The sequence below is a fragment of the Lampetra planeri genome, chromosome 7, assembly GCF_965212315.1.
Source record: "Lampetra planeri chromosome 7, kcLamPlan1.2.h2, whole genome shotgun sequence".
Classification (NCBI taxonomy): Eukaryota; Metazoa; Chordata; class Hyperoartia; order Petromyzontiformes; family Petromyzontidae; genus Lampetra; species Lampetra planeri.
Window position 1 is genome coordinate 11388104 of NC_136113.1, and position 26614 is coordinate 11414717.

The 26614-nt window shown below is 52.5% G+C and overlaps 1 protein-coding gene across 3 annotated transcripts in view; it reads right to left on the reverse strand.

Moving 5' to 3' along the window:
• Nucleotides 1-26614, reverse strand: part of LOC144719963 (uncharacterized) — a 34960-nt gene that overhangs the window by 6437 nt on the left and 1909 nt on the right. For all 3 annotated transcript variants that reach the window (XM_078596345.1, XM_078596344.1, XM_078596343.1), the window contains 6 exons: nucleotides 16130-17689; nucleotides 11539-12285; nucleotides 4567-4774; nucleotides 2579-2717; nucleotides 1284-1353; nucleotides 106-152 (listed from right to left, as the gene is read on the reverse strand). In XM_078596345.1, coding sequence (XP_078452471.1) covers nucleotides 106-152; nucleotides 1284-1353; nucleotides 2579-2717; nucleotides 4567-4774; nucleotides 11539-12285; nucleotides 16130-17689 — 2771 coding nt within the window. The remainder of the gene's footprint in view (nucleotides 1-105; nucleotides 153-1283; nucleotides 1354-2578; nucleotides 2718-4566; nucleotides 4775-11538; nucleotides 12286-16129; nucleotides 17690-26614) is intronic.

Here is a 26614-nt window from a genome sequence, read left to right on the forward strand (position 1 = left end):
GAGGGCCGTGACAGGAGATGAGCAACGCCCCGCCTCGGTGCTCGTTTGTACTGAAGACCACTGGGACTTTTGAGTGCCTCCAGGCGCCGAATGTCGGCCTCTCACCTTTTTCTTCTCATAGGCGATGGGGACACTGAACAGGAGCACCACACCTGGTGGAGAATTGGAGAGAGACACACACACACCGGGGTGGTGTTATTCTTGTTCTTGCTTACCCAGTCCCAGGACTCTCGTTGAGGAGGGCCCTGTGCTAAGATTTTTGCAGTGGGGGCGACGACTGAGAGTCACTTTTCACACTGGGAAAACATTTGGAAATGATGGTGTGGGACGGACAATAGTGGGTTGGCGATTCTCAATCAGCGGAGGTGTGCTCGCCATGACTCAGGCCTCCTGCGTTATCACCACACGGTGGTGATGTTTATCCCCATTGCTCAACAAAATAACGACGCTCCAGCGTGCCACGAAACCCACGGTGACGCGCCGTTGGATTTTGGTCGTGGGTTGCCGTGTGACACCAGCTCAGCTTTTACGGAGCAGTTGACGTTCGGTCGTGTTGAAGTGAAGCCCAAGTTGAACTGCTCTCTTTATCCAAGTTTCTTAGAATATAGATCTCAGAGTTGATTTGTGAACGATAGGCTCACTACTACAAACCAAGGATGTATAATATACACGTAGCTATTGGAATGCCAACATGTAACACGACATTGTTTTCATGTTGCACACGCATTACTGTGATAGGCTAAAAATTAGGTCATGTGGGCTTACCAGCATTGCCAAGAGCAATGCCTCTGCAAGAGATTAAATGGTGGCCAACTGCTGAATTGGAGGCCACGAACATGCTTTGCTTGTTCTGTATGCAAGTTAATATGTTAATATGACACTTGCCTTAAATGATTTGCTTGCAACATTTAACAAATGTTGTCCTCGTCAATGCCTAGTGCTTCTTTTTTGGTTTTCCGAAGCATATCCAGGGCAAGAATGATTACAAACATCTCCCTGTCTGGCTACGGCGAGCAACATGGACGAGACCATCTAGGCAAGAGGACGGGGTAGGGAGCGGGGTGCTCTCGGGTCCATCGCAGCTTGGTCTTTTGTTTTTGCATGAAAATGAGCTGCGATCGCAAAACGTGGCACACAACAACGTGATGCTCTGTTGCAAACCCAAAGTGCGTTTGTACAACATGGGCGGTTGTGCAACCATCGAAGAGTAAAGTTAAATCCGACGCAACGCCGGCTCTAGCAGGGAGCAAGCGAGCAAGCAAACGAGCGTGCGTGCGCGTTACCCAGGATGAGGAGAGAGAGGCCGTTGAACACAGATCCCACGTACGTCATGAGCCAGAGGACGCCGGCAAACTGGACGACAGAGAAAGCACAAACTTGTGAGAAGAAAACAACATCGCTGGACTTTCTCCTTGAGCAGTTACACCCACACGTAAAATAACCACTGCTGGAGTTCAGACGAACGAGTGGCTGGGGGCGACAGACACCGACATCGCTGCCTCGGAGGCAAAAATCACGGGAGGAGCAAAACTCGGCTTGCCGTGCCACCATCTCCTGACCACCACGCCCAGCAAGTGCCTCAACTGTATTTTACAATTCCTCATTGAGCATTCCTGCACGAGATTATAACTTGCCGGGCAGCTTACGCTTTGAACACGTGAAAAGTTAAGCCGAGGTGGAGCCTAGCAACTGGGTTTAAAAAAAAAAGAAAAACCCGCACCGTCCCTGTGTGGGGATCCGGACAAATGCACAGGGCACGCCGCCTGCTTACGAACGCACTCAGCGAGATCGTGCCACGAGGGGGGGAGGAGGAATGGGATCATGAGGAACGTCCATCATCGACACGGCAACTGCTGACGCTGCAGGCGAGCCAGATTGTGTAACAACCTGTAGCGGCCCGGGCTTTGAAAGCTAAGCTCATTATCCCGCTCAGTGGAAGGTGCGGATGACGAGCCTGATGCTCGCTACAGCAAATGTGCTCATCGCGGACGTAAAAACCCATGCCCAATATAGCCACCGGCCGAACGAACGCGCCGCGCATTACTCGACGAACGGCGTGCGTGGACGGCGTGTGCATCGCCCACCGAGCGCGTGCGGTGTATGACACGCGCACGCCAACTCAAGCCAGGCGCGTCACGCATATCGAATCGCGCGTGTTAGAACCCACTCGCGTGTTCGAACCGATTCGCGCAGGATCACGCGCGAGTTGTGTCATTCTTGAATTGAAGCACTGGGCCGAACCGAGGCAATTAATCAAATCGCAATGATTGTTTTGCGCCGAGGATAAAGCAAGTGCATTGTGGATGAAGCACAGGTGCATTGTGGTATTGTGGGTGCGGTGCCGATACATTGTGAGTGTGGCACAAGTGTTTTGTGGGTGAATATCTGGTGCGCTGTGGGTAGGATAAGAGTGCAGATGAATTGCAGGTGAGGAGAAATCTACGCGACTGGTACTGGTGCGACGCGGGACTGCCTTGTGTGTGTGTGTGGTACTGCAGCGAAACGGGTGCCCTTTGTGTGTGTGTGTGTGGTTCTGGTGCCAAGTGGGTGCGACGCGGGGGGTGGGGGGGGGCGGCACCTTGAGCGAGTCAACGAGGTCCTGCACGAGCAGGAGGCGCCGCAGCTCCGTGGCGGCGCCCGTGGTCCAGACACGAGCCGCCTCCACCTGGCGGCTCATGCGCTCCCGCGTCACATCCACGTCTTCCGCCAGGTACGTCCTGGCACGCGCACGCACAAAGATCCCCCATATAGCCTTAGCAGACTGCCGAGGCAAGTGCTGTCAAGAGAGCACCTCTGACGGCCAGCACGGCACACAAAGGGGGGTTTGGTGGCTGGCACCGCAACTGGCACTCTTTGACTTCCCAATGCCGATGTTCAAATACCACATCAGGTATTTATATTCGGCCGAGCCGACTTGGGAGAAACCCAGGGGCAGGCTTCCTTTCCACTGATAAGGCCCCAAGGCCGAAACTGAAGCCTGGTTTCTGGGAGTGCAGCGTTGTCCATGCACCCCTTGCTAATGCACAAACACAACAAACACACGCACAGTGGCAGGGATGTTACCGCAGCACTTGTTGTAGCCTAGGTGCGATTCGAGACCACCTGCAGTGTCGTCGGCTTGCCTGTAGGCAGGGGACAGGCCGGGCTGCTGCTAAGAGTTAACTCGAGTGCTTGGCAAATGCTGTCCACTGCACCAACGTGATGTGTGCTAGCCGCCCGCTGCTCTGCTTGTTGTTTTAAGCTATTCTCTTCCACTTTGTCGTTGTTGTTGCAGGGTGGTTGGTGCCAGCCACCCAATAATGTCCTTAACGAGCCTGCTCCACGGTGGCCAAACATGACACTGCTGCAGCAGCCAGGTCGTGCTGTACCACAGTAACCTAGCGACCAGGTCGTGCTGTACCACAGTAACCTAGCGACCAGGTCGTGCTGTACGACAGTAACCTAGCAACCAGGTCGTGCTGTACCACAGTAACCTAGCGACCAGGTCGTGCTGTACCACAGTAACCTAGCAACCAGGTCGTGCTGTACCACAGTAACCTAGCAACCAGGTCGTGCTGTACCACAGTAGCCTGGCTCTTCTCGAGCTCAGTGCTGTGGTGGTGAGATGTTAATTACCTCATCTGGTAAACAGGAGGTCGTGGGTTCAATCCCAACCCTGATGCCTGTAAAATTTCTCCCTGTGGTCGCATGGATTGTTCTCCCTGTCCTCCAATTTTTCCCTCCACATTTCAAATCAACATACATTTAGAGTATTTCGCTGGTATAACTTTCCACATAAGCCACTTTATTGGGCTAGCATTTGTGGCCAGGTCGTTTCCAAAAAAAGAGCTATATAGCTCAGTGGGCCTTACTTGGTACAATCAAAATAGTTTATTGTTTTTTTTATAGCTCCTGCGCAGCCTTGCACGTAAAAACAAAAGTCTCCCGTTAACCCTTACCGCAAGGCCAATTGCTGCTATAAAGCAGCCTCGTCAAGGGCAGCATGAGGCACGAGGGGAGTTAACGTTGGCAGCACCACGAGTCAAAGTCGGGGTCACCGAGGACAGGTTTGCATATCACTTTCCACTGATGCGCAAAGCCAGAAATTAAACCTTGGCTGCTGGGATTTCATCCCCGTGCGCTAATCACTGCAAGGCCAGGCCCCTCATAAATACAGAGCCTCAAATGTGACATTTGTAACATTCATTCAGATTTCCAGTTGATTGTGCGGTGCATTGCTAATGTCGTGACCAATGGCCCTTTACAAACAGGTCACACGAATGAACACAATGAGTGGACACCGCGCTCATGCCAACAACAACAACCGCCATTCACCACCAAATGACGGTGGTGGCCTCAACACTGCTCGTGCACCACGCAAACTGTCCAAGGCCCGTTTGGCAGGTCACAGGACTGACGCAGGAGTTGTGGGTCAGCTGACCAAGGCGTTTGGCAGATGCCGTCGCTCGCTTTGCTGAAGCCACGCGGCGCTCTGCTCATTGCTGCGAGCGCACTTCCCTTTGGAGGTAAGGGGGCTGAGGAGGTGGAGGACAAGAGGAGGACGGGACGGAGGGAGGGGCTCCGTACCGGAAGGGATGTCCGTCCTCGCGCTTCTGCACGGCGCACAGCACGCCGCGGCACACCCGCCACGTGATGGTGCAGGTGAGCATCAGCAGGCCCAGGTAGCCGACGATGGTGAACACGCTGAGGTGTGCGATGGACAGCAGCAGCAACAGCAGCACCCCCAGCACCCCGCCGCTCCACCGCGGGTCCCGCCAGTACACCAGCTCCGAGACTGCCGCGCCGCACAGACACAAAGATCCCCCCCGTGTGGCCTTAACAGACTGTTGGGGTAAGCGCTGTTCGCCAGTAGCACCAACAAAGGCCATATACGAGGAGGGAGGTGGGTGGTCAGTGCCGGCTACCTTTGTCTCCCGAGTGGCGATGATTACGCGCCGCACCAAATCTCAACTAAGATGGAGTCGACCTCGGGGCATTGGGCTCCGGATCATCGGTTCAAATATTCACCACCGTTATTGGTCGTGCGCGGGACTCCGAACTCGGGTTCTCGCGGGGGAGGGGGGGGTGCGGCTAGGGGCAAGGGTAGGCCAAGGGTTCGTATTCTTACTGGGAGCGCGGAGGCGGCACTGACGAGATCTAAGCCAATTAGAATGCGTCGGAGCCGTCGCACAGCGCGTACGACCGCCGTGCCACACTTGCCGTCTTCCCAGATGGCGTCATCTGGTCCAACCCATGTGAGACTAGGCTCTAAGGAAAGCTGTCTCGGGTGTGGACCAATCAACTTCAAGGACAGTGCATACATTATCATAGTTATGTTTTTTGTTTGCATTATGACTGCAGTTATTGTGGTCTATGCAAACATGACTCCTTGTAAAAAATGTGTCAGTTTTGTTGCCAGATAAAAGGGTAAAAAACCAATTATCGTTTCTACTCTTGTGGGTAAAGGAAGGGTGGAGGGGTGGAGGAGGGGTGGGGGGGGTGGAGGAGGGGTGAGGGGCAGCCTCCAGGAGCACCAAGAGGGGAACGCTCGACTCGCGGAAGCCCGAGCCGGAAGGCCACGCCGTGATCACAAGCGGCTGAGAAACCGTCTGCTGCGTTACTCCACTCAACGCATTACTCATTCAGAACGCGTCTCAAGCCTCCACGGACGGATCCTCGATACAAGACCTACAAGATATCTCAAGCCTGGCAGCTAATCATCATGCATTATAGATCTATAATGCGTACTCTATGTCTTCCCAACGGCCCTCAACACACAATGTACATGATCTAAAGTGTTCATACCACACTCAGCACACTTACATCTACAACCAATCTCAACACTTCTCAAGCAATGCACAACGGTGTTGTTCAACAGGGGCTTTAGATGGTGCTCAAAGCTGAGAGTGCCCTGTACCAACGGTAGATTAAACATTCTTCTGAGGGGAGTGGTGGTGGTGGCTACGCACATGGCCTGTAATCCAGCACTGGAGGCAATGGTTGGTGGATTGCACTATTGTCATCAAACACCCTTCCTGTGGGTGTCAAGGTGCCATACCCCAGCTTGCCAGCAGGCAGTGCAGCAATAATGTGGACTCCACCTGTTCCATTTGTATGGGATAAAGCATTTCCCCACTCGCTCGCTTGATTTTTCTCCGGGCGGTCCATTTTCTTCCCACACGCAACACTCAATCATTGGCCAATAACACCTTAATAGAGGATCGCAGAGCTTGGGCAATTGTTGGCGCAGGCTCACCGTGCGGCTGTGTGCCTCCCCCCCCTGGTTCCTCTTCGCACCTCGAGTCGTCCTCTCTCTACGAGAGCGAGCGAATTCTGTGCGGCGGCGACCCCGTGTTACGAGTTGAAATGATTATTATTCGAACAGGTGCCATTGAAATGGCCACAGTTGACTTCCCACAAAGCGATACTCATTTCTATTCCTTGGTCTTTCCCTCTCATTTTTCCACGATTGTGCTGCTGGCAAAACGTCACAAGACGAAGAATCCGCGTCACCCCGCGTCAGAGGAACGGTTCCCCGTAAGCAGATATCATAGAGCTGCTTCAGAATTCTCTCTCTTAAGTGACCTCTTATACACACAGTAGGGGGGGGGGGCAGCACTTTCCCACTCTCTCCGCTAGAGAGCAATGCAAGGTCACGTAACAGCCAGTGGTGGGAATTCTGGCAACTAACGTGCAAATCCAAATATGGTGGGATTTTCCGTGCAGTCAATGTGACCGGGCTGAGGCCATACAATTGGAGAGCCCCGAATTAGTCGTGAACCACCGCCCAGGGTTAACTCGGCGGTGCCAGCGCTGAGCTCGTACCTCCGAGCCACCCAGCCATTTCCTGCTCACACACTCACTTTACTCAACCCTGGAAGGAACGATTGGCCGAGTGAAAGCCACCACCTTTACAAAACCACAGTGACCAGTGTGGTGAAGTATAGTCTAATAGACCCCCACCACCTTGTGTGCCGTGGGGAGGCCCTCATCCAGCAAGTGGCTTGACAAAAGCGCTGTGCATGTTCATAAAACACCCACGGCTAAAAAGGGGTTTGGCTTTAAAAGCTAAATTATTAAAGCAGAGAGTGCAATGGCTTTGAAGGGAGCAGTGCATTGTTCAACGGGCCACACATCACGACATTTGACCTCCAACAAATTTGGGAGAGGCACTCCTCTCTAGGCCAGAGAGCACAACGAGTAACGGGACACTGGCACACATATGCCCACATGGATGCGCTCGCACGCACGCACACACACACAGGCAGCTGTCAGGCCTAACAACTACAGTGAGCGGACGGGCGGTGGGGTTGCTACCACGCCCCGGCGGGATTTGTCTTCCTTTGGCAACGCCGGACGGTCACACAGGGCCCAGGACTCGCTTGAGATCTGTCTGGTCAGAGGTGTAGTTAGAGAGCACGGAAAAGCGATGTTACCGAGTTACAAGTCCTAATACTGGTCAAAGGTTGACGTGGCCTTCTACCTTGAAAAGGTCATTAATGCAACAAGTACCTCTATTTTCCAGAAAAGTCAACCGTGGGAAGGCAACCCATCCCCTTGCCATAGGAACGTGTAATTTCCACTGTTGGCTCAGGGCCACCAACCAATGCTCATGAAAGAGGAAAAAATTGTGAGCTTTTCGCGGACACGCTCTAAATATACTGCCGTAGGAATAGCGGAATTTACACCACTGGCTCTGGCTCCAAAGGGAAATGTGCACCGCATAATCTCCGCTCGAGCAGGACGACCACTTTTAAAGTTTACATCTAAGAAGATGGCGCTGGGCCCAGTTCTACGCAACAACCCAGAACGCAACCCTCCGTGCTGTGCGTCCCGAGTGCGGGCGGTCGCTCTGCGCGCCGTTTAGTCCGCGAGCTGCCCCCGCGGGGGAGACGCACGCCGAGATGTTCAACTCGCCACTCTTCCCCCCCACCGCTTCCAACTCCGCCCCGCGCGCGCACGGCGACCGAGCCCGAACAGCGGCCACGGGTTGGGGGGGGGGGGAGCCGGCATCAGAGACAGCTGCCGGCTTTAGCGGCAGGGCCTCCCCCCCCCCAAGGCACCCGCCCCATGGGCGCGTGACCAAGCGAGTGAGCGAGTGGGGGGGGGGGAGCGCTGTCCGAGCGAACGCTTACGCAGCACAGCTCGGATGGCAGCGCGCACACCCCTGCGCCGGTCATTCCACGCGCGGCTGGAGTTGCAGACGTAGAGAAACAGAAATACATCAATTAGAGAAAGAGGGGGAAAAAAAAAGAACCCTGCAATCAAACACCTACTCGCGCCGACGCAAGCACAAACGGTGCCAAAGTGTCCCTCATGCTTACTTCAAGTCTCATTTCAGCCAGTGCTATAAATTCCCCAATCCTACGGTGTGTGGGCATGTCTCAGAATCAGAATGAATCAGGATCTTTATTTATCCTGGAGAAATCCGATGAGCTATTAAGCTCCTTGTCACAGGAAAGCCCCCTGCCGTCTCAAGCTAACGGGAATTCCAAAAGTCTCGTCGCCTTTCCGCTTAAGCGAGCCATGGCGGTGCTTCATATCCATTTGTGGCGCCGAATCCGTGGCGGAAATTCTACATTCCTATGGAAAAGGTCTGAGTGCTCATAGAACGTGGCCACTGTTGAGGCAAGTTGAGCGGTACTGAACAAGAGATCGGAACGCAAGGTAAAGCAGCGCACTCGTTTCTACGTCGTTCGCATGCTCAGACGGGGCAAACTCAAGGGCATTGCTGTGGCCAGTTTGCCGCACGGCGAGAGTCGTGGCGTTGCGGGTTTGCGGGGTTGCGACGCGGAGTATAATTAGAACGCTCACGCGGAAAGGCCTGGCACATTCGGCGGGTTCCAGCGGAGGGGATTATGTCGTCGTGCGCAGTGTGTGTATGTATGTACATGTATGTCATGTGTGCATGTGTGTCATGTGTGCATGTGTGCATGTGTGTGTCCGTACATGCACATCTGTGCCCGTGCGTGTGCCCGTGCGTGTGTGCGGCTGGGCGTGTCTGTGCTTGTGTCCGTGTCTGTGTCCGTGCGTGTCTGTGTGTCCGTGCGCCTATCTCTGCGAGTTTGTCTTCTGCAACCGTCAACCATTCCAAGTTTCGTCGCAGCGAACCCACTCCGCCTGCCGTACATTCACGCGGCGCCCAGCGGACTAATGCATTGCATGCCCGTGAGACACAGTGGCGGCTTTGGGAGGCCTTCAACCAGCCAGTGGCTTGACCTTTGCCGACGATGCGCAAAAATAAAATGAAACCGGTTCTCACCGTCCATGCGCCGTTCATGGCTACGACGCGAGGGAGACGACGCGCCGGGTCGGACCTCTGCGACGGGGCGACCCCTCGCGCGTCGTTACGCGACCAAAACAGAAACATCGACGGAGCACGAGGAACTAAACCCCGCGAGTACCTCTCTTTTTGTAGTCTCCGTAATCCCCGTCCATCGCTGCTGCCGTCGCCGCCGCCGCCACCACCGCCGCCTCCCCGCTGACCGAGACCGATCGATCCTCGCGCTCTCTGGTGACGGCGATCACGGCCGCGCGCACTCACGGCTCCGCATTAACATTCGCGTGCAGCGCTCGCGCTCCGCAGCAGCCGCAGCAGCCTCGGCCAATCGCAGAGGCGGGTTTTTTTTCCCCCGTGTTCTCCAATTCACCCCCCCACCCGCAACCTTCCCCGTGCAGAAATCCAACATCGCTTCAAAATACGGGTCCCCCGCTTGGCGTACGGCCGGTGCCGGTCGGAGTGCAGCGAGTGGAGGGGGCTCCTCTTGTGAAGGGCGTGTGCTCATGTGCCTGTGTGCCGGCGTGGCCGTGCTTCTGTGCGCCGGTGCTGTGCTGTTGGCGAGCAGCCGCAGTTGGCGCGAGGGTTATATTTGGGAACCAGCTCAACGGCGTAACGCGCATCAAGTTTTTAAAAGGAGCCAGCCGAATGGGAGAGCACCCTCGCCTATTTATTTTGCCTCCAACGTTCCACAAATGGATGGCGATTCGTTAAGAATGCGAATAAGCGGGCTTGCAGTGAAAGTAATCGGAGGGCAATTATTTCATCATCATCGTCCACAACGGCCAATCAACTGCTGGATAATTTCCTCCCCAAGCCATCACTATCCCTCATGATCTTGTGATGCGATGATCTACCCAACAACTGCACAAGAGCTCATCTCACCGCTCCACCTCCTGGGCGGACATCGTCACGGCACGTTGCCCCTGCCTTGGCTGCCACGCTCGACGCGCCGACGCATCGAAAAGCAACATCAATTATAGAGATCACTGATTATTGGTCGTGAAAGCCTACATATGAAATCATTATTATAGTAGTGTTCATTCATTTTCGCAGAATTTGTAAGGCACTTTAATTAAACTAAAACTATTTTTTATTTTACCAGATAAGGCCCACTGAGCTACCTAGCTCTTTTTCAAAAGTGACCTGGCCACAAATGGAGCTCAAAATAGTGGCTTATCATCACGTAGAAATTTATGGCAGCCAAATACGCATGTTAATATTAAATGTGGAGGGTAAAACCCGGGAGCGGTAGTGTAGCGGTTAGTGCTACGCTGCGCTACTAACCGGAATTCGATTCCTGCTCACGGCCAACAACACTGACAATTATCTGCACCGGTCATGGGCCACGTCTAAGTCGACTCAGACTCAAATGAGTACCTGGTGCGGTGTGTAAAAACATCGCCACTGAGGAGACAAAGGCAGTTGGGTGTTGTGTTGGCCACCCACCCCCTCGTGTGCCGTTCAGGCCTTCATAGGTGCGCGCTAACAGCACTTGCCCCAACAGGCTGTTGAGGCTATAAGGGGGTATTTGTTGTAGATATATTGGTGGTGGTGATGATGATGGTATTGATATATTGGTGATGATGGTACTGATATATTGGTGATGGTGATGATGGTAATGATACAGTAGATAATCGATTATCCAGTGGAGAGGGGGTGCAGGATTTTAAAAAACGCCGGGTCATCACATCATTATTCAGAATAGCTTATTTTTGCACATTCTTGCGTAACATTATGTTTTCAGTTGTTCAGCATGTATTTTTAGTTTTAAATGTTTTTAATATGTGAAATTAGCATAAATAAACATACGAAAAGTCGAATTTATATCCTATATTAAAAAAGTTACCGTATATACTGTACAACCATGCTTATCACCCAAATCTCGAAGACACTGCATGGGGTGACGTACGTAGTACTGGTTACAGTCTTTGGAGCGTTTTTTCGGTTTCATCGGATCTGTCTGAGACTGCCGGATAAAGAAGCTGGATAATCGCGCACCGGATAATCGATCAACTGTATATTGGTGGTGATGATGATGATGTTGGTGATTATGATCATAGCACTGATGGTAGTGATGGTATTGGTGGTCGTGATGATGTTGACCGTATTTATATATGCGTGACGTATGTGGAACTTCTTTCACACCTTACGTATCCAACAGTGCCAATCGGAGGTGCGGGGAAAGGACAGACACGATGACCACAGAAAACGATGACAATAACAACGATTACTTGGCATCCATCAGCACGCAGCACAGAGCCCCGGGCATCTCTGGGTACCTGCTGGCAAGTGGATCTTCTCCAGCAAGGACTGCCGTGACTTTCCATCCTCCGCCTTGGCTGGCAGCTTCTTCTCCACCTCCGGCTGTTTCTCCGGCTCCGCCGCTGCCGCCGCTGCCGCCGCTGCCGCCGCTGCCGCCGCTGCCGCCGCTGCCGCCGCTGCCGCCGCCGCAGCCTCGCTTGGCTTCCCGCGGGGCCTCACCTCGGGGGCGGGCTCCTCACGCTCCGCGCCACCTTCCTCTGCGGCCTCCTCGATGATCACCGTGGGGGGCCCGAACCCCGGCCAGGTGGGGGGCGGCTGCGACGAACGGAAGCCCTTGGGCTCCTCCTCCTTGTCGCCGGCGGGGGCAGGTCCCGCTGTTGCTGCCGCCGGAGCCGCGACCGGGCCCTTTGGTTCGACGGCGGCGGCGGCCTGCGGGGGAGGCCCTGCGGCTCCACCGAGGGGTTCGGGAATCACGGTGACCTTGCCCGGTTTGGAGAGCTCCTCCTCCTCCACTGTGATAAGGCTCTTCTGGACCCAGGGGGCAGCCGCAGACGCCACGGTTTCCTCCGAGTAGAACTCGTTCTCGTACTCATCATCGTCATCGTCCTCCTCTTCCTCGCTGTCAATGACGCGGACGGCAGAGGGCGGCGTGTCGAATTTGGCGACGCTCACGGCCACGGCAGGCTCCTGCTGCCGAGGCTGCTGCTGAGGCTGCTGATGCTGCTGCTTCGCGCTTCCCACTTCAAAGTCCATGAAATCGTTCGCTGCGAAAAAAAAAGGAACGAAAGGAAAAATGAGTGGGCAAAGACAACAGCGATGTCGCGCATCACACGGATTAGTAATGTGGAGCACACGAATACTGATGAGTATGCGCGTGGCTACACAATGCTGACGATCACCATCACGCATGCGTATGCGCACGCGATTACACACACACCGACGCACGCGCGAATAAACACGCGCACACAATGAACGGCGGTTCTGCAAAAAGCAGCAGGGGGCAGAAGCCGTTTGCATCCGGTGGCTGCAAAGCACAAACAACTCCGCAGTCAGAGGCGCAGCGACAAGCAAGCGTGAAGCGACTGCGCGCGGCGGCCGAGCCATCGCACCGCACACGCGCACGCCAGGGCGAGCGGTTAAGAGTCTCCGCGCCGCACGCAGTTGGGCGGACACGACGGTGGGGGGGCGCAGATGGGATCAGTCTCGATGGGGGCGAAGCGATGAAGACACCCCCCGCCCCCCCCCCCCCACACGCCGTTACGAGCTACGTTGACTACACAGAGCGATGGTGGGCATGCCGGTTAGCCACACGCCGCTCGCACTGCATGTCGTCGTTTACCTGTCCCCTGCCCTTTGGCAACGCGAGCGCTTTCCAGAGAGCTCTGGAGCTCGCGCGGCGCTTGAAAAACGACCGCCGTTGCTTCGAGCTCTTCGCGGGCCGTCGTCGGCTCGCCCGTCGGGGCTTCTTGCGCCGTCTCCTCGGTGGCGCGGAGGGCGTCTGGCTGCGGGGCCTCGCCAGAACGATCCCCGCGCGTCTCACCGCCTGCCGGTACTCGCTGGTCCTGCCGCCGCTGCTGCTGCTGGCGATGCGAATCCCGCGCTGCGGCTCCATCTTCGGACTCCGCGGACGAGTCGCCCGCCGGATCGGTTTCCGTGGGGACGCGGTCCCACGTCCCGGTGGTATCCCTCTCGGCACGCGCGTCGCTCGTGGGCGCCGGCGCCTCACACTCGAGGGGGCCTCCTTCTCCTCGCCCCACCTCGTGGCCGACGATGATCGCCGCCGCGCGAGCACAGTTCTCCAGGTTCTGCGCCGTGGCCTCCGTGAGGGAGTTCGAGGCGTCGTCCTTCAAGGCCACCGAAGTCTCCTCCTGCTGGTGCTGCCGCCGTTTCAGTTCACCACCCGCTCGGTCGATGTTTTCAAAAGAAATGTCAGAGCCCCCTAAATTCACCTCCCGCTCCTTCTCAAAAGCAGTCTCCTCTTGCCGAGTCACCGGTTTCCCCACCGCGGATTTGTCCTCCACGTGGCTCTCGGTCGGGGCGACCGGGCAAACGCTCCACACGGTCTGCCCCGACGCCGGCGTCTCTGTCAAAGCCTCTTCTGAAGCGGCGGCGATTATGTCGGTAAACGGGACCTGCACACTCGAGGCCTCCACGGCTCCCGTGCCCACCGCCCGCGCCGCGTTGCCCGGAAGCGGAAAATCGTTCCCGGCGTCTTCCGCCGGCAGCAGCCCGGCGCGCCCAGGCACGGCGGCCTCCGCGCAGACGGCCTCATTGGCTTTGCGCGCGTCGGCAGCCACTGCGGCGCCCCCCTCCCCCTCCTCCCGCTGCAGGACCTCCTCAATGGCCAGACGAGAGTCCCCCTTCATCTTCTCCAGGGCCCGGCTCAGCTCCTGCATGCTTCCCTCCACCGCTCTCCTAGTCTCCGCCCGCTCGGCAGCCGCTGCCCAGAGCTCTTTTCCCTCCTCCTCCTCCTCATCTTCCTCCTCGGTGTCGACGTTCCTCTCATCGGAATCTGTGGCGTCCACACCGGTGGCCTCGGACACTCGCTCCAAGCCGAAGTCGCGTTCCCGCGCCGCTGACTGCTGCGCGGCGCAAATGGCCACCTTCGTGGCAGCTTCCAAGTGCTCGCGTTCTTCCTCCTCCTCCTCGGCAACGCTCTTAGCTGCGGAGTCTGCTTTCGGAGGGGCAAACTTCTCTTTCGCGTGGTGACCGTCGAACGCTTCCCCTTCACCTTTCTCTGGCTCAACGGGCTCATCGTCGTCACTTTGCACGTGCGCTACGGCCCTCACTCCTGGCCCAGCGATAGTACCCTCCAGCAAAGGAGGTGCCGCAAGCACGGCGTGAAAAGCATCGCGCGAGCCGGCAGGCCAGCATGCCGTAGCGGCCGCGCCTGAAAAGAGCATCAAGCCACAAACGCCTCCATTAACATCTCTACAAAAGCATTTCTTTACACCACGTTGCGATCCAGCATGTGTGCGTGCGTGCGGACGTGGGCAGCCAAGGCGCTGGCTCGTGAGTGGGTGCGCCAGCGGGTGATGGCCTGGCCAAGCTCACGACCGCTCCGGGCTGTTCCATGGGGGCAATAGGCAAAATGCAACACTTCTCAGGAAAATTCTACTCTCTATTCTCTTGCTCGCTTACTCATGAAGGACCGGAAAACACACGCACGTCAAGAGATGACATTAAAATTTCCCATTTTAAAAAGTAAACAAACTAAAAGGGCAAATGTTTTTATATTTAAATTGAAAGAAGAAACACGTGTTTCCAAAGCTGTAATGAATACATATTAACACTTTGGCCACCAGCCTCTCGTTTTTGCTCTACGAGACCACGTTCATAAGCCGTGGCAGCCACCTGACCTTCGCTGTTACATCCCGCATTCTGAGAGTCAAAGTGTCAATGGTGCAAAACCTCCCAAACAACTCTAGACTCGGCAACACATGTTAGTAGTATTACCATTATCACGAGCGTTCAAGGAAAACTCTGGCGGGTCTCCTAACCCTTGTTGTCAGTCGGAGGTGACGCTGCTGCTACGTGAAATCCCAAACGAGTTATTTCGAGTGAAAATTTCGGAATTGGAATGTTTGGCCAATCCAGGGTGCATTTCACGCCATTGTTATTATACGCCACTGTGTTCCAAATTGTACCGCGTTGCCGTCACTGCATAGCCGCACGGCATAACCGCAAAAACGTATGCAGCGGCATGACTGCATTTCGCAGTACAGAAACAAGGGCAACCACCCACGGCCGCACACACATCACCCTTCGCTTTTGTCTACAGTCCTTCGGCCACACGGGGTCGTGAGTCACCGGATTCCCATTGCTGTGGTGTGACCCAGCCCAAGGATGACAATACGCAACTGAAATAAAACCCACCGCCGTCCTTCAAACACACACCCGGGGCAGAGGTCCGTCACGTGACCCTCTCTTCACAAGTCATAAGCGTAGCTGCCCCTTGGTTTACCATGGTAAAATGTTTTACGGCGAAAACTATTGCTTCCTGACGCAGACAGTAAAGAGGGAAAGCACACAAACATAATCCCCTTAAACAAACTGAGAAATGTGCATCAGCTTGCACAATTTTCAACTAGCTAAACTAAACATTGAAAAAGTGAATGCGTGGGGATGCTGGTTGTTTGACTATACTTCACCATGCTGGTCACTGTAGGCTGGTGAATATACACAGCATCTATACACACCAGCTTTGATCCCTGCGATGAACCCACGCTTCTGTACAGCATCGTGAGATACGCTTGCTTTCGTAGACACTGTATGTACCGTGAATTCTACTATTTATATACACAAATCTATAACATCAAGGTAATGCCACACATAAAATGAGAAATTTGATTTAAAAGATAAATGAAAAGGAAAATTTGATTTCACACTGAAAATGTCAAATGGAAACTGGCCAAACATTGCCGGCAGAGCTCTCCTGCCAAGCTCGACAATCGGCAACGGGGCTCTGCCGAGTAACCAAAAGGCAAATACTGCATTACGTTAACTGGCACGGAGTTTAACATTGCCCAGTACTTGTGGACGAAGTCCATAATTTACACACCCAGTTGCTAACCAAATCTGGATGGCGGTGGGCCCACTCTTGTTCACCTGCGTGCGCGTCCGCAGCGGTCTGCTCCTCGCGTGGCCCCTCCACGTGCTCGCCGCCCGCGGCTGCCCCCCGAGTGGGCGGCACTCCGGGAGATTTGACCCCGAGGTGCGGCTCCTCGGCCACGTTGCCGCCAGCCACACGCCCGCCCAGGTCTCCTTTGGAGGAGGCCACCGGCTCGGCTGCCCGCACACCCTCGCTCGCGGGCCAATCGTCTTCGCTGCCCCACGACGCCCCCAGGGACTCCACGGCGAAACCCGGTTCCTTTCCGTCCACCCCGGCGCGCGACTCGGTCTTGCGGGGCGATCTCTCCTCCTCGTGGGACAGCGGCGGCACTTCCTCCACGAAGTCTTCCTTCTCGCCGGACTTGCTCCCGCCACCCACGACGCGTATTCCTTCCTCGCCAGGGCTGGACTCCTCGGTGGAGCTGCTCACGTACGACGACGTCAGGGAGTTGTCCTTCTTGGCAATCGGGACTTGCTTCTCCTCGGAGGAATCAATCCCGGCCAGCTGCTGCTGCTGCACGGTGGTGGCAGCGGCGCTCGGTTTGGGGAACACGTGGCCCAAGTTGCCCGTCACGGGACTCGAGTCTTCTCCAGGACTGCTCTCCTGGGACAGTGAAATCGAGTACTCCATTTCCGTCGAAGGCTGCCGCATCTGCACCTCGTCGCTGGCGACGATCAGTTTGTCCGTGAATTCTTCCGAAATGGGGCTGATCTCCTCCAGCGGGCTGCTCTCCTGCGAGATGGAGATGGTTTCCGCCTCGGAGTACCCTGGGTGGTACACCACCGGTTGTTTCTCGCCCACGTGCGCGTCACGTGGCTTCAGTGCCTCCACTCGCTCGTCCTTTCTTGGGTTCTTCGACAAAACCTCCCCGTCGCTTGGGCCGTCGCTCTCCCTCTTTTGCGGAACAGTGGTATCCAGATATTTTTCCTGAGCGAGAAAGATGAGCTTTTCCATTGGCTTGTCGGGAGACGTCGCTTTTTTAGGCGTCTTGTCTTCCGACGGGCTAGTCTTGCCGGACAGAGACCCCACTGCTTCGGGGCTGCCCCGACCCTGAAAGGAAGCGACGGCGCTCTCGGTGCAGAGGGCGGAAGGCGTGGGGAACACCGTCACGATGTCGTCCGCGGGGCTGCTGTCGCAGGATTCGATCTGCTGCCCCTCATCGCTGTGGGGGCTGCCCGCGGCCTTGTTCAGATCCACCTCGCTTAGGCCTGCCGTGGCAAAACGTTCGCCGTGCCCGGTCGACAAGTCCTGAAAGACGGACGGCGAGGGGTCCTGGCAGAAAGCCTCCTTCTGGGCCTCAAAGTCGGACGTCCAGGTTTTGGGCATCTCCAGCTCCGCCCGCACACCTGCCGGGCTAACGTCGGACTCGTCGCCTTTCTCATGCGCCAAGATCTCAAAGTCGCTCATTTGCCCCATCTCCATATAGCCTGTAGCTGCTGTTGCTGCTGCTGCTGCTGGTGGTGACTCCGTGGTTCTGGGCTTGGCGACGGCATCAAGCCCAGCCTTGTCGGCTTCCGCGGTGCCGGCGTTCAGAGTTTCGGCCATCGCCCCAAAAGCTGAAATGAGAGGGAGCAACAGGGCGTTGGGGGGGGGGGGAAACAAAAACAAAAAATAAGTAATAGCCAGGAATTAATATTATTATTGTTGTTGTTATAATTAAAAACAATACAAAGTCTGTACAATAAAAGTGTACGTGCATTCGCTGCACGCACGAATGAAAGTTAAAAAAAGTACAATGTGAACTATAATATTTAGTAGAAATGCAAATCCTTCACTAAAAATGTATTCAATACCCACAGCAGTAATAGAAAATACATGAGATAACATAAAAAACCCGGATCTTTATCTATACACTGATGAATGAGGGCCTCCCCATGCTGTGTCCATCATAGGAGTTGTTTAACCATACGCCACCATGCTGATCACTGTGGGTTGCGAAAGTGAGTTTCAGATAAAACACGCCACTGATGTTTGACTCATGGCCGGCAATACGACTCGTGACCCCGGGTCCACAGAGCAGTGGATAGCTAACCACTGTGCCACCACTCCGCCCTGGGAAAATACAGAAAGTCATTTTCCGAACCGATCCAAAAGGTACCACAAAGAGGTAGTAAAGTTTAGACTGAGTGGACCTAGGCCACGTTCAGATAGATACCACTTGTCAATGGCGCTGTTAATGGCTAGGAGTCAAACTCATGTTGCTGGTAATGAAGAGCAGTTAATGAATCAAACAGTATCTTTCCACTACACAACCTTTCAAGCGAATAAAATCATTAGTACTGTACATTTGGTACTGATGCCATTCCTGCACCGCAAGGCTATCAAGAGGGTGCTCTGGTTTCATAGTAGGAGGTAATGTTGCTATGGGTTTCCCAAATTAATAGCTTGCAGGTAAAATACTCAATTGGGAAGCAAATATCACAAGAGCTACACCCGAGATCATTTTAAGTGACCCCTGGGTCACACGGTAGAGGGCAGCACTTCCACAGCAGGCTTGCTACATCTGCGCCAGTGTTCTGGCAGAACGTTCACGAGAACAGAAATGCCATGGGATTGGTGTGATGGTGCGAGTTTCAGAGTTCCTGATACAACGCGCATTGCCTTATTTAATTATGCAAGCCAGCAAAATTCGTGTACGAGCTCCCGGACCAGGCCGGAGGACAATCCTCTGCCACCGAGTAGATCGGTGAGAGGGCGGTAGTTTGCAGCGCATCAGCCGAGCTGCCCCGGGTCATTCCTGCAAGCAGGGGTAGTGGGTGGGCGGGGACAGTCGGGGTAGGGGTGGCATGACTTCACAATGAAAACGAAAATCTCTCTCGGAGGAACAGAATAAGAGATCGGGTTTTTTGTCGAGTCACTTGGGACCCAGACCATCTGCTCACTACACTTGACAAACCGGTTAAATCACAGGAGGCTGCCTGGATTCGAACCCAAGGGGTCAGCGGTGCCAACTCAGGGCTCCGACCTCCGAGTCACTTGGCCACCTCCTGGGACTTGTACGAACACGTGGACCACAGCTACATTCCAGCCCAACCCCTAGCTGCACCGTGTGCTCAATCGTGGCGAGCTTGGGGTCTCAGTTCAGTCACCAATGGCTGCACGGAACGACACCCCCGTAACTCCCCTGACCTGCCGTCCCCTGGCTCCGTCTAAATCACACCTGATTGTTTGGTAAAGGGCAGAGCGAAGAAGGTGCTAATGAATACGGGAGACGAAATTAATATTAAATGAGCTCCACAGCAAAAAAAAAATTAGACACATGCTCAGAGGCACATGCACCCCCCCCACCCCGTCCCGCTGGGCACTCCCAGCTGCACTAATGAGGTCACACAAGTGTGCAGCCCTGGCCACGGAGCAGACCATTCCCACGCGGGGGTGACGCAGTCACGGAACGGTACCATTTCCTCTCCTTCCACGGGGACCCCTTGACAACAGCCTCGGGTAACACCGACTTGAAGTTCATCTGCCCACTGAGGCTGTTAAAAGGCAGTGGAATGTAGTCAATAATTGAACCGTGTGAATACGGCAAGGGGAGAGTGTGTCTATGTTTGTGTGTGGTCAGAGTTGGCTCAAATGCACATTGTAAACAGTGTTCAAGTAATATTCTGTTATTTTGGGCACGTTTTTTTTTTCTTTTTATAATCATAGGTCTAGAAATAGTCAGGAAAACTGTAAATCGAAATGCTCACATTCAGGGGGGTCTTGCTTTTTATATCTGGCCAGTTCATTCATCATCATCAGCCACAATCATTCCACTGCTGGATGAAGGCCTCTTCAAGCTGTCACCACCTCTCATCCTAAGATGCAACAATTCATCCAGCAGCTGCACATGAACCAATTTCATCTCCTCTGTGGACATCTGCTCGGACGTGTTCCATTCCTTGACTGCCACTGCATGACAAAGAATGTATTAATTTGGTAGAAAACCGGAGTAGACGGAATCACCCATGTGCACGAGTGGATAATGCGCAAAAAGTATCGTGCACATGACGAATCTGTGCAATCCATCAGCCCTTTCTCAAAAGAGATGGGATTACAGACGCACGGTACCACGCCCAAAACAGCATTAACATTCACAACCCGTGCCACAGCTTTTTATGACTATAAACTGTCAACTCCACTGTCAAAAGTAATTATTGGTAGGATATATGACGGTGTTGTGAGCAGGTCAACGGTCACTGGGTGGACCCATTAGCAAGTGCCCTTTTAAGGCCTCAAACATGGTTTCGAAAAGAAAAAAATCGACGGCCGTCTCAGGCTTGCATACAAAATCGACCGCTGCCGTCTGTCGCAAGTTACATTATCTATGAAGCCCGGCCACCGAAAAGGGTAAACTGACCTCTGCCAAAGGAGTGTGGAATTTCTACCACTGGCTCAGGGCCCATCAACAGACAGGAAGCCACACCCCGCCCCTAAGTGGGTGGTAAAATCCCATGATCTTGGGTGACAAGTCAACCAATGTTGACTTCCCACAACCAGGTGCTGTTCTAATTTTATTAAGAGTGCCAAACTGCGAGTCGACTTACGGCTGAGTTTCTTAAATCGAATTGTGAGACACTTGCTCTGCCACGTCACCACAAGGTCTGATCTCCATGCAGGATAAAACAAATTCCAACCCAATATGGTACCATCAATGCGACTCTAACAACGCATGTAAAAGTAGGCCAAAAATATCCTCTCTGGGAGGGGGGCTCTCCAGTGGAGACCATTCCACAGGCAGTGATGCGAGCAAGTTAATGCAGGACTGCTCCTTTACCACAAACGTGGGTGGGGTGGTAGAGCGGTGGCACGGTGGTGCAATGCACTACAAGCTGGAGGACGCGAGGTCAATTCCTGGCAACAGTGAACACTTGCGGAGAGTACAGGCAGTGCTCGACTTATATTCCAAACCTGCATGTTCAGATCAAGACTGTGTAACAATACGTAAATTACGTACCTGAGATCCGTTCATAAGTCGATTTGCTCGTATCTCGGAACTCAACAGGTAAATTGTACGTAAGGTCGTTATTATAAAATGTGTTATGGTTCAAAGTGAAGCATTGCCAAACTAATACATTAGAATAAATAGTATATTTCCATGTAATACTGTAAAAAACTGCAGCAAATAAAAATTAAGTAACACAAAAAGAAAAAAACAATCTGTTGTATTTTCACTTACCTCGAATCTTTATGCTGGCTTGCTTGTCAGAAGCGGCGTGCATCACGCGGGATGCTGGGACTCATTACATCTGACGGAGGATCGCTCCGCCAAACAAAATAGTTCTGCGGTTCGGTTCGTAAATACGACCGAACATTCGCAGGTCAGATGGTGAAATATAATAATATCTTATGGTGGTTCGTACGTAAGTACTGATGTTCGTATATAGGAAACTGCCTGTACTATAATACCCGAACTGGTCCTTTGCACCCCTATTCCCACCAACTAGCACTGAACAGCGTTGTGACGTACGGTTAAACAACCCCCATGACAAACGTAGTCAGGGTGAGTCATTTTTCCGCAGTGGATTCACCATAATTGTACAGCACTCAACGAGGGCCAAGGAGGATGCTGTGTGCATCGCATGCATCCATTGCTCGCCGAGCTGCATTGGTTTTCGGTTGCTGAACGAATACATTGTAAGGTCGCACTCATTACGTGCAAAGTGCTTGCCACAAATGAAACACATTACCTTGCTGATCTTGTCAAGGAGCATGAACCATTACGCAAACTCCGGTCATCCTCGCAGCAGCTTTTGGCTAGCCATTGCACACTTTCGGATGCGCTTCTGCGGCCGTCTGGAACCATCTTCCTTCCGGTATTAGAAAGCCACTGGAGCTACGCACTTTTAAATATAGATTAAAAACTCATTTCTTTAAAAGTGCTTTTGTGTTTAGTTTGTTGTTCATCCCCTGCACCTCCGATTAGCACGGTTGGCTACGTACAGTGCAAAAGAAGCTCAGCATGCATACAAGTAAACCAAGTAGCTCCTTGTAATTGTGTTAACATGCTCACACAACGCACAAACAACTCTACCAGAGGTGAGATGAGCTCAGAGATAATCCTACAAATTTCAGTCCAAGGCAGAAGCTCAAAAACCCTTTGGAATCAGACAAAAATATCCGCAGATTTTTACCAGCCAGTACAATATATGACAGTGCTTCCATTAAGTGATATTTTGATGGAACACATTGTGGATTACCGGTAGTGGGTGCGAGTGCCACGATTTGGCCTGGCTGCCTTTGTGTGGCCAAAAGCTTTTTGCTTATCTTTAATCCCCTCCTTTCCAACCCAAATCCAAGAGCACCTCTCTCGTGCACTGTATGGGAGTCTGGTACTGAAACGAGCCCCTTCGTGCGTGAGACATGCACTCAAGCACGTGACAATATCCGACGCACAAACAGCAAGGTGGCGTGCTTTTGTAATCTAGCACGGTGGAGGCAGCAGCGAGGCTTGGTGGATAGCGCAAATGCTGTTAAAACTTTCTTCTCATGAATATCTAGATTTGAAGTTTTCGTGACTGCAGGGATCCATACTCTTTGGTTCTTTCGGTAAAGTCACGTAGGTATAAAATAAAATAAATTAATTCACGACGTTTCGGGCGCAACACAAGCGTCCGTCATCAGGTGGGACAACCACAGCAAGAAACAATTGCTGAAGTGGCCCACTTCAGCAAATGTTTCTCTTCTCATAGTCGACGAGGAGGGGCCAGACCCTGGCTTGTCAGAGGGCAGTACAACAAAAATTTTGCTTCCACCAGTTCAGTCTGTATGGGATAGTGTTTGTTACCCCCTAGCAAGTGTGAATTTTCTCCAGGTGCTCTGGTTTTTTCCCTCCACATTTAGGAACGTACATTTAAAGTATTCGGCTGCTATAAATTTCCACATAAGCCACTCCCTTGAGCTATCATTTGTGGCCAGGTCGCTTCTGAAAACGAGTTAATTTTAAACTGTTTAATATATTATGTAATAAGAGGGCAATACATTTTGTTTGTTTCATGACAACTTCTACAACAATACATTGTATAACAATAAACAGTACATTATTTTTTTTAAATGTACTTGGCCACGTCCCATAGATGTCAACTCTTCGTATTACTACAATGAAATGCGTATACAGCATTAGACGCTTCTGTACACACTCGACGTGGTTGGTGGGGGGGTTTCCCGCCTTCGGGAAGCAAGGCCACCATGTTTAAAGGGTGTAGTGGATGAAACGTCTTGACTCCACGCACGACAAAAAATGTTCAGACATGTCACTTATGGAGTTGAGCGATTCTACCTTCCATAATACAGGTTTTTGGGGTTAGATCACTTAAATATATAAACGTGTCGTTAAATCCACCACCACCCGACGCAGCCAATTAATAAGGTTTGTCACGCAAACAGAACGTGCCAATTCGTCAATTGTACAGCACACCGGTGTTGGAGAGCAAAGCTACAACATTTACAAACTGAGTATGACGTTTCGCCAGGAATTACAACTAGCTTCATCAGGCGACAGCCAGATTTGTGGAGAAAACCTCCGGTTTAACGACACGTTTATATATTTACACGATCTAACCCAAAAAAACCTGTATTATGGATGATATTGGTCACGAAAGCCTCCGTTTATTCTACATTCTAGATTGTCTCCCCTTTAGGAAGAAACACAGTACCGTACACACATCTACCGTCTCAGCAAATCCCCACCTGGTTTACTTGTTTTCAAAGCAATCATTTTGCCCTTTGACCCAATCATACGGAATGCGGCCGATCTCATCCCGATGTCGGAGCCAAGCAGGGCTGAGCCTGGATAGTGCTCCGATGGGCGGGCCACCAGGCGTTGTGGGTCACTGCGGGATCTTTTGTCAATAGCGGGCCAAAGCACAAACATCCGATGTTGAACTACACGTACGATGGCTCCGACGCCTCACACTGACCAGTGTGGTTCAAGTTACGTGCCCCATATAAGCAAAGGTGGGCTGACACAAAAGGGGCTGCACAGACACGTTTTTAAGCTCCACCGAACTTCCAAAATCAACAAAAGTCATCTTCGTGGCCACAATGAATTGACCGACTCAACTTGAGCCTGCCATGGCAGCAGCAGTCATAAATAAAAACCACCCCTGGCCGTGACAATGACAACAGTGGCGCGAGGTCGTGTTGGAAGCTCGCCGGCTCCAGCAGGGGGCGCTCAAACGTCCCACGCGTTTGGTGTCGCACGTTCCGTACACACGTTGAACTTCTTTCGCACCCTACGTTGCCAACCGTGCTAATACGGAGGTGCGTGGGGAGGAGGGAGGGCAACAAAACCTAACACAAAAACAGTTCTAAATAAATTAGTTTTCAATCTAGACTTAAAAGTGCATCGCTCCAGTGGCTTCCTAATATCTGAAGGAAGAGCATTCCAGACGGTCCCAGAAGCACATCTGAAAGCGCGCGATGGTGTAACCAATCCTTGTTCGATGGCTAGCCAAAATCTGCTGCGAGGGTGACCGGAGTTTGCATGATGGTTTACGCTCCTTGACGAGATCAGCAAGTATTGTCCTTGAGACCATCAAGAAAACCCTACTCACTCACTCCCATCACTATCAACTACAGCGCCACCATATTCTCTACCACCACGGCCGCACTAACAGCCAACACAATAGAGTGCCACTCCCTCCCCACCACAGCTGTGAATCTGGCTATCTAATCTAGCCTATTGCGGCCACCATCTTGCCGTTGTTCTTCTGCCAAGAAGTCCAATTATTGTATGTGCACGGCTGTGCTCTAATGGTTTTTTTCGTGCCACCACATCGAGCAGAATCAGAATATTCATTTAGCCTGGAGGATTCCGATGACCTATGAAGCTATTTTTCACAGACGTCCAGTCGGGGTGGATACAAATGTTACAACAATACAAAAACACGATAGGAGCGCAAAGTACAAGAAAGGTACACAAATTACCCAAACACATACAGATAAAACTAAACCATCCCCATCCCATCTGGCAAAGCCCACCGAATTATTAACTTATTTTTCACCCTCGGTCTCTCTCTCTCTACTCATCTGCCCAGCGCCGGCAACATCTCGAAACTCGATGCTTTTCGTCTCTTCTCAGCACATGGCCCAAACCATCTAAGTCTCGCCACCACAATCTTGTTCAAGTAAACAAGCTAGCATTTCCCTCCGCATACGAGCACAGAGCAATGGTCATCTCTGTTGGCGGCCTGCAGCCAGTGGTGAAAATTGCGCATTTATGTGGTGGGAACCAGTTTAAACCAAGAGACAACCACTGTTGACTTACAATGACGTGACATTCACTTTACCGATGCCAAAGTTGGTGGCGATAATGGGCTTCGTTGACTACCAGCCACAATTTGAACACCAAACCTTCTCATTGTGGGTGAAGTGCTCTGCCAAAGCACCACTGGGCCAGATAATTTGGTTCTGCTACAAACAAAATGCTGCTCCCTACGTCTCATCAACTCTCATTTACATCACCACCACAACTGCATTCCCTTTCACATCCGCATAACTGCCACGAAAATGACCACAAATCTATGCTACTCCCAGCTCCCTAGTGTGAATCTCACCCATTCACCTGCCATCAATATCCAGCAAGGTTTGCCAACAATCAGAAACTATTAGAGCACTTCACACTTCATTGCACCTCATCTTATCCCCGAATCATCCGACCACATCACACCACTAACACCTAATACTGGATAAAAGAATCAGATTGCCACTCCACTGCAATTCTATTCAAACAACATCACTGCAAACAATATCACCTGACAGCCCACATCCCATCTCATTCCACCACGCATCACCACATATTACTCATGGACAACTCTTCACACAAAGTGTGCTCACAATCTTATCCCATCATATCACCAACCATCTTGTTTATGCCATCACATCTCCGCAACCATAACACTCTCCCCACCATATATTACACCCCATCACTCCACATTCCATCACGACCCATGTACCATCACCACCTTTATAATCCATCACGTAACATATTTTCCCATTGCAATTTGTCATAACCCATCACCACCATCACATCTCATAACAGTCGATCGTAACCATCTCTGCTCTTCAAATCATGCAACACCCAGACCACGTCCCATCATATTCCATCAAATTCCACCTCATACCATCATATACTACAGTCAATTACATCCCCATCACGCCCGACCAGGGCTGACCAGGGCTAATGAATGACCGGCTGGCCACAACCAAGGTAAACACACAGGATGTAATTTCGGAATGTGACCATCACCATAGCATCTGCTGTGCCTGCTGCCATGCAATATAAACGGAGGTAACGCTGCCTAAACGTAAATAATATATATTTAGACGCCTGTGTAATTGGAGTTTGCATGTTCGTGGATATTTCTCCGGGTCCTCCGGTTTTCCCCTCCACATTTAAAGACATGCTTTGAGAGTATTTGGCTGCGATCAATTTCCACGTGATAAGCCACTTCTTTGAGCGATAATTTGTGGCCAGGTGGCTTCTGAAAGCGAGTGATGCT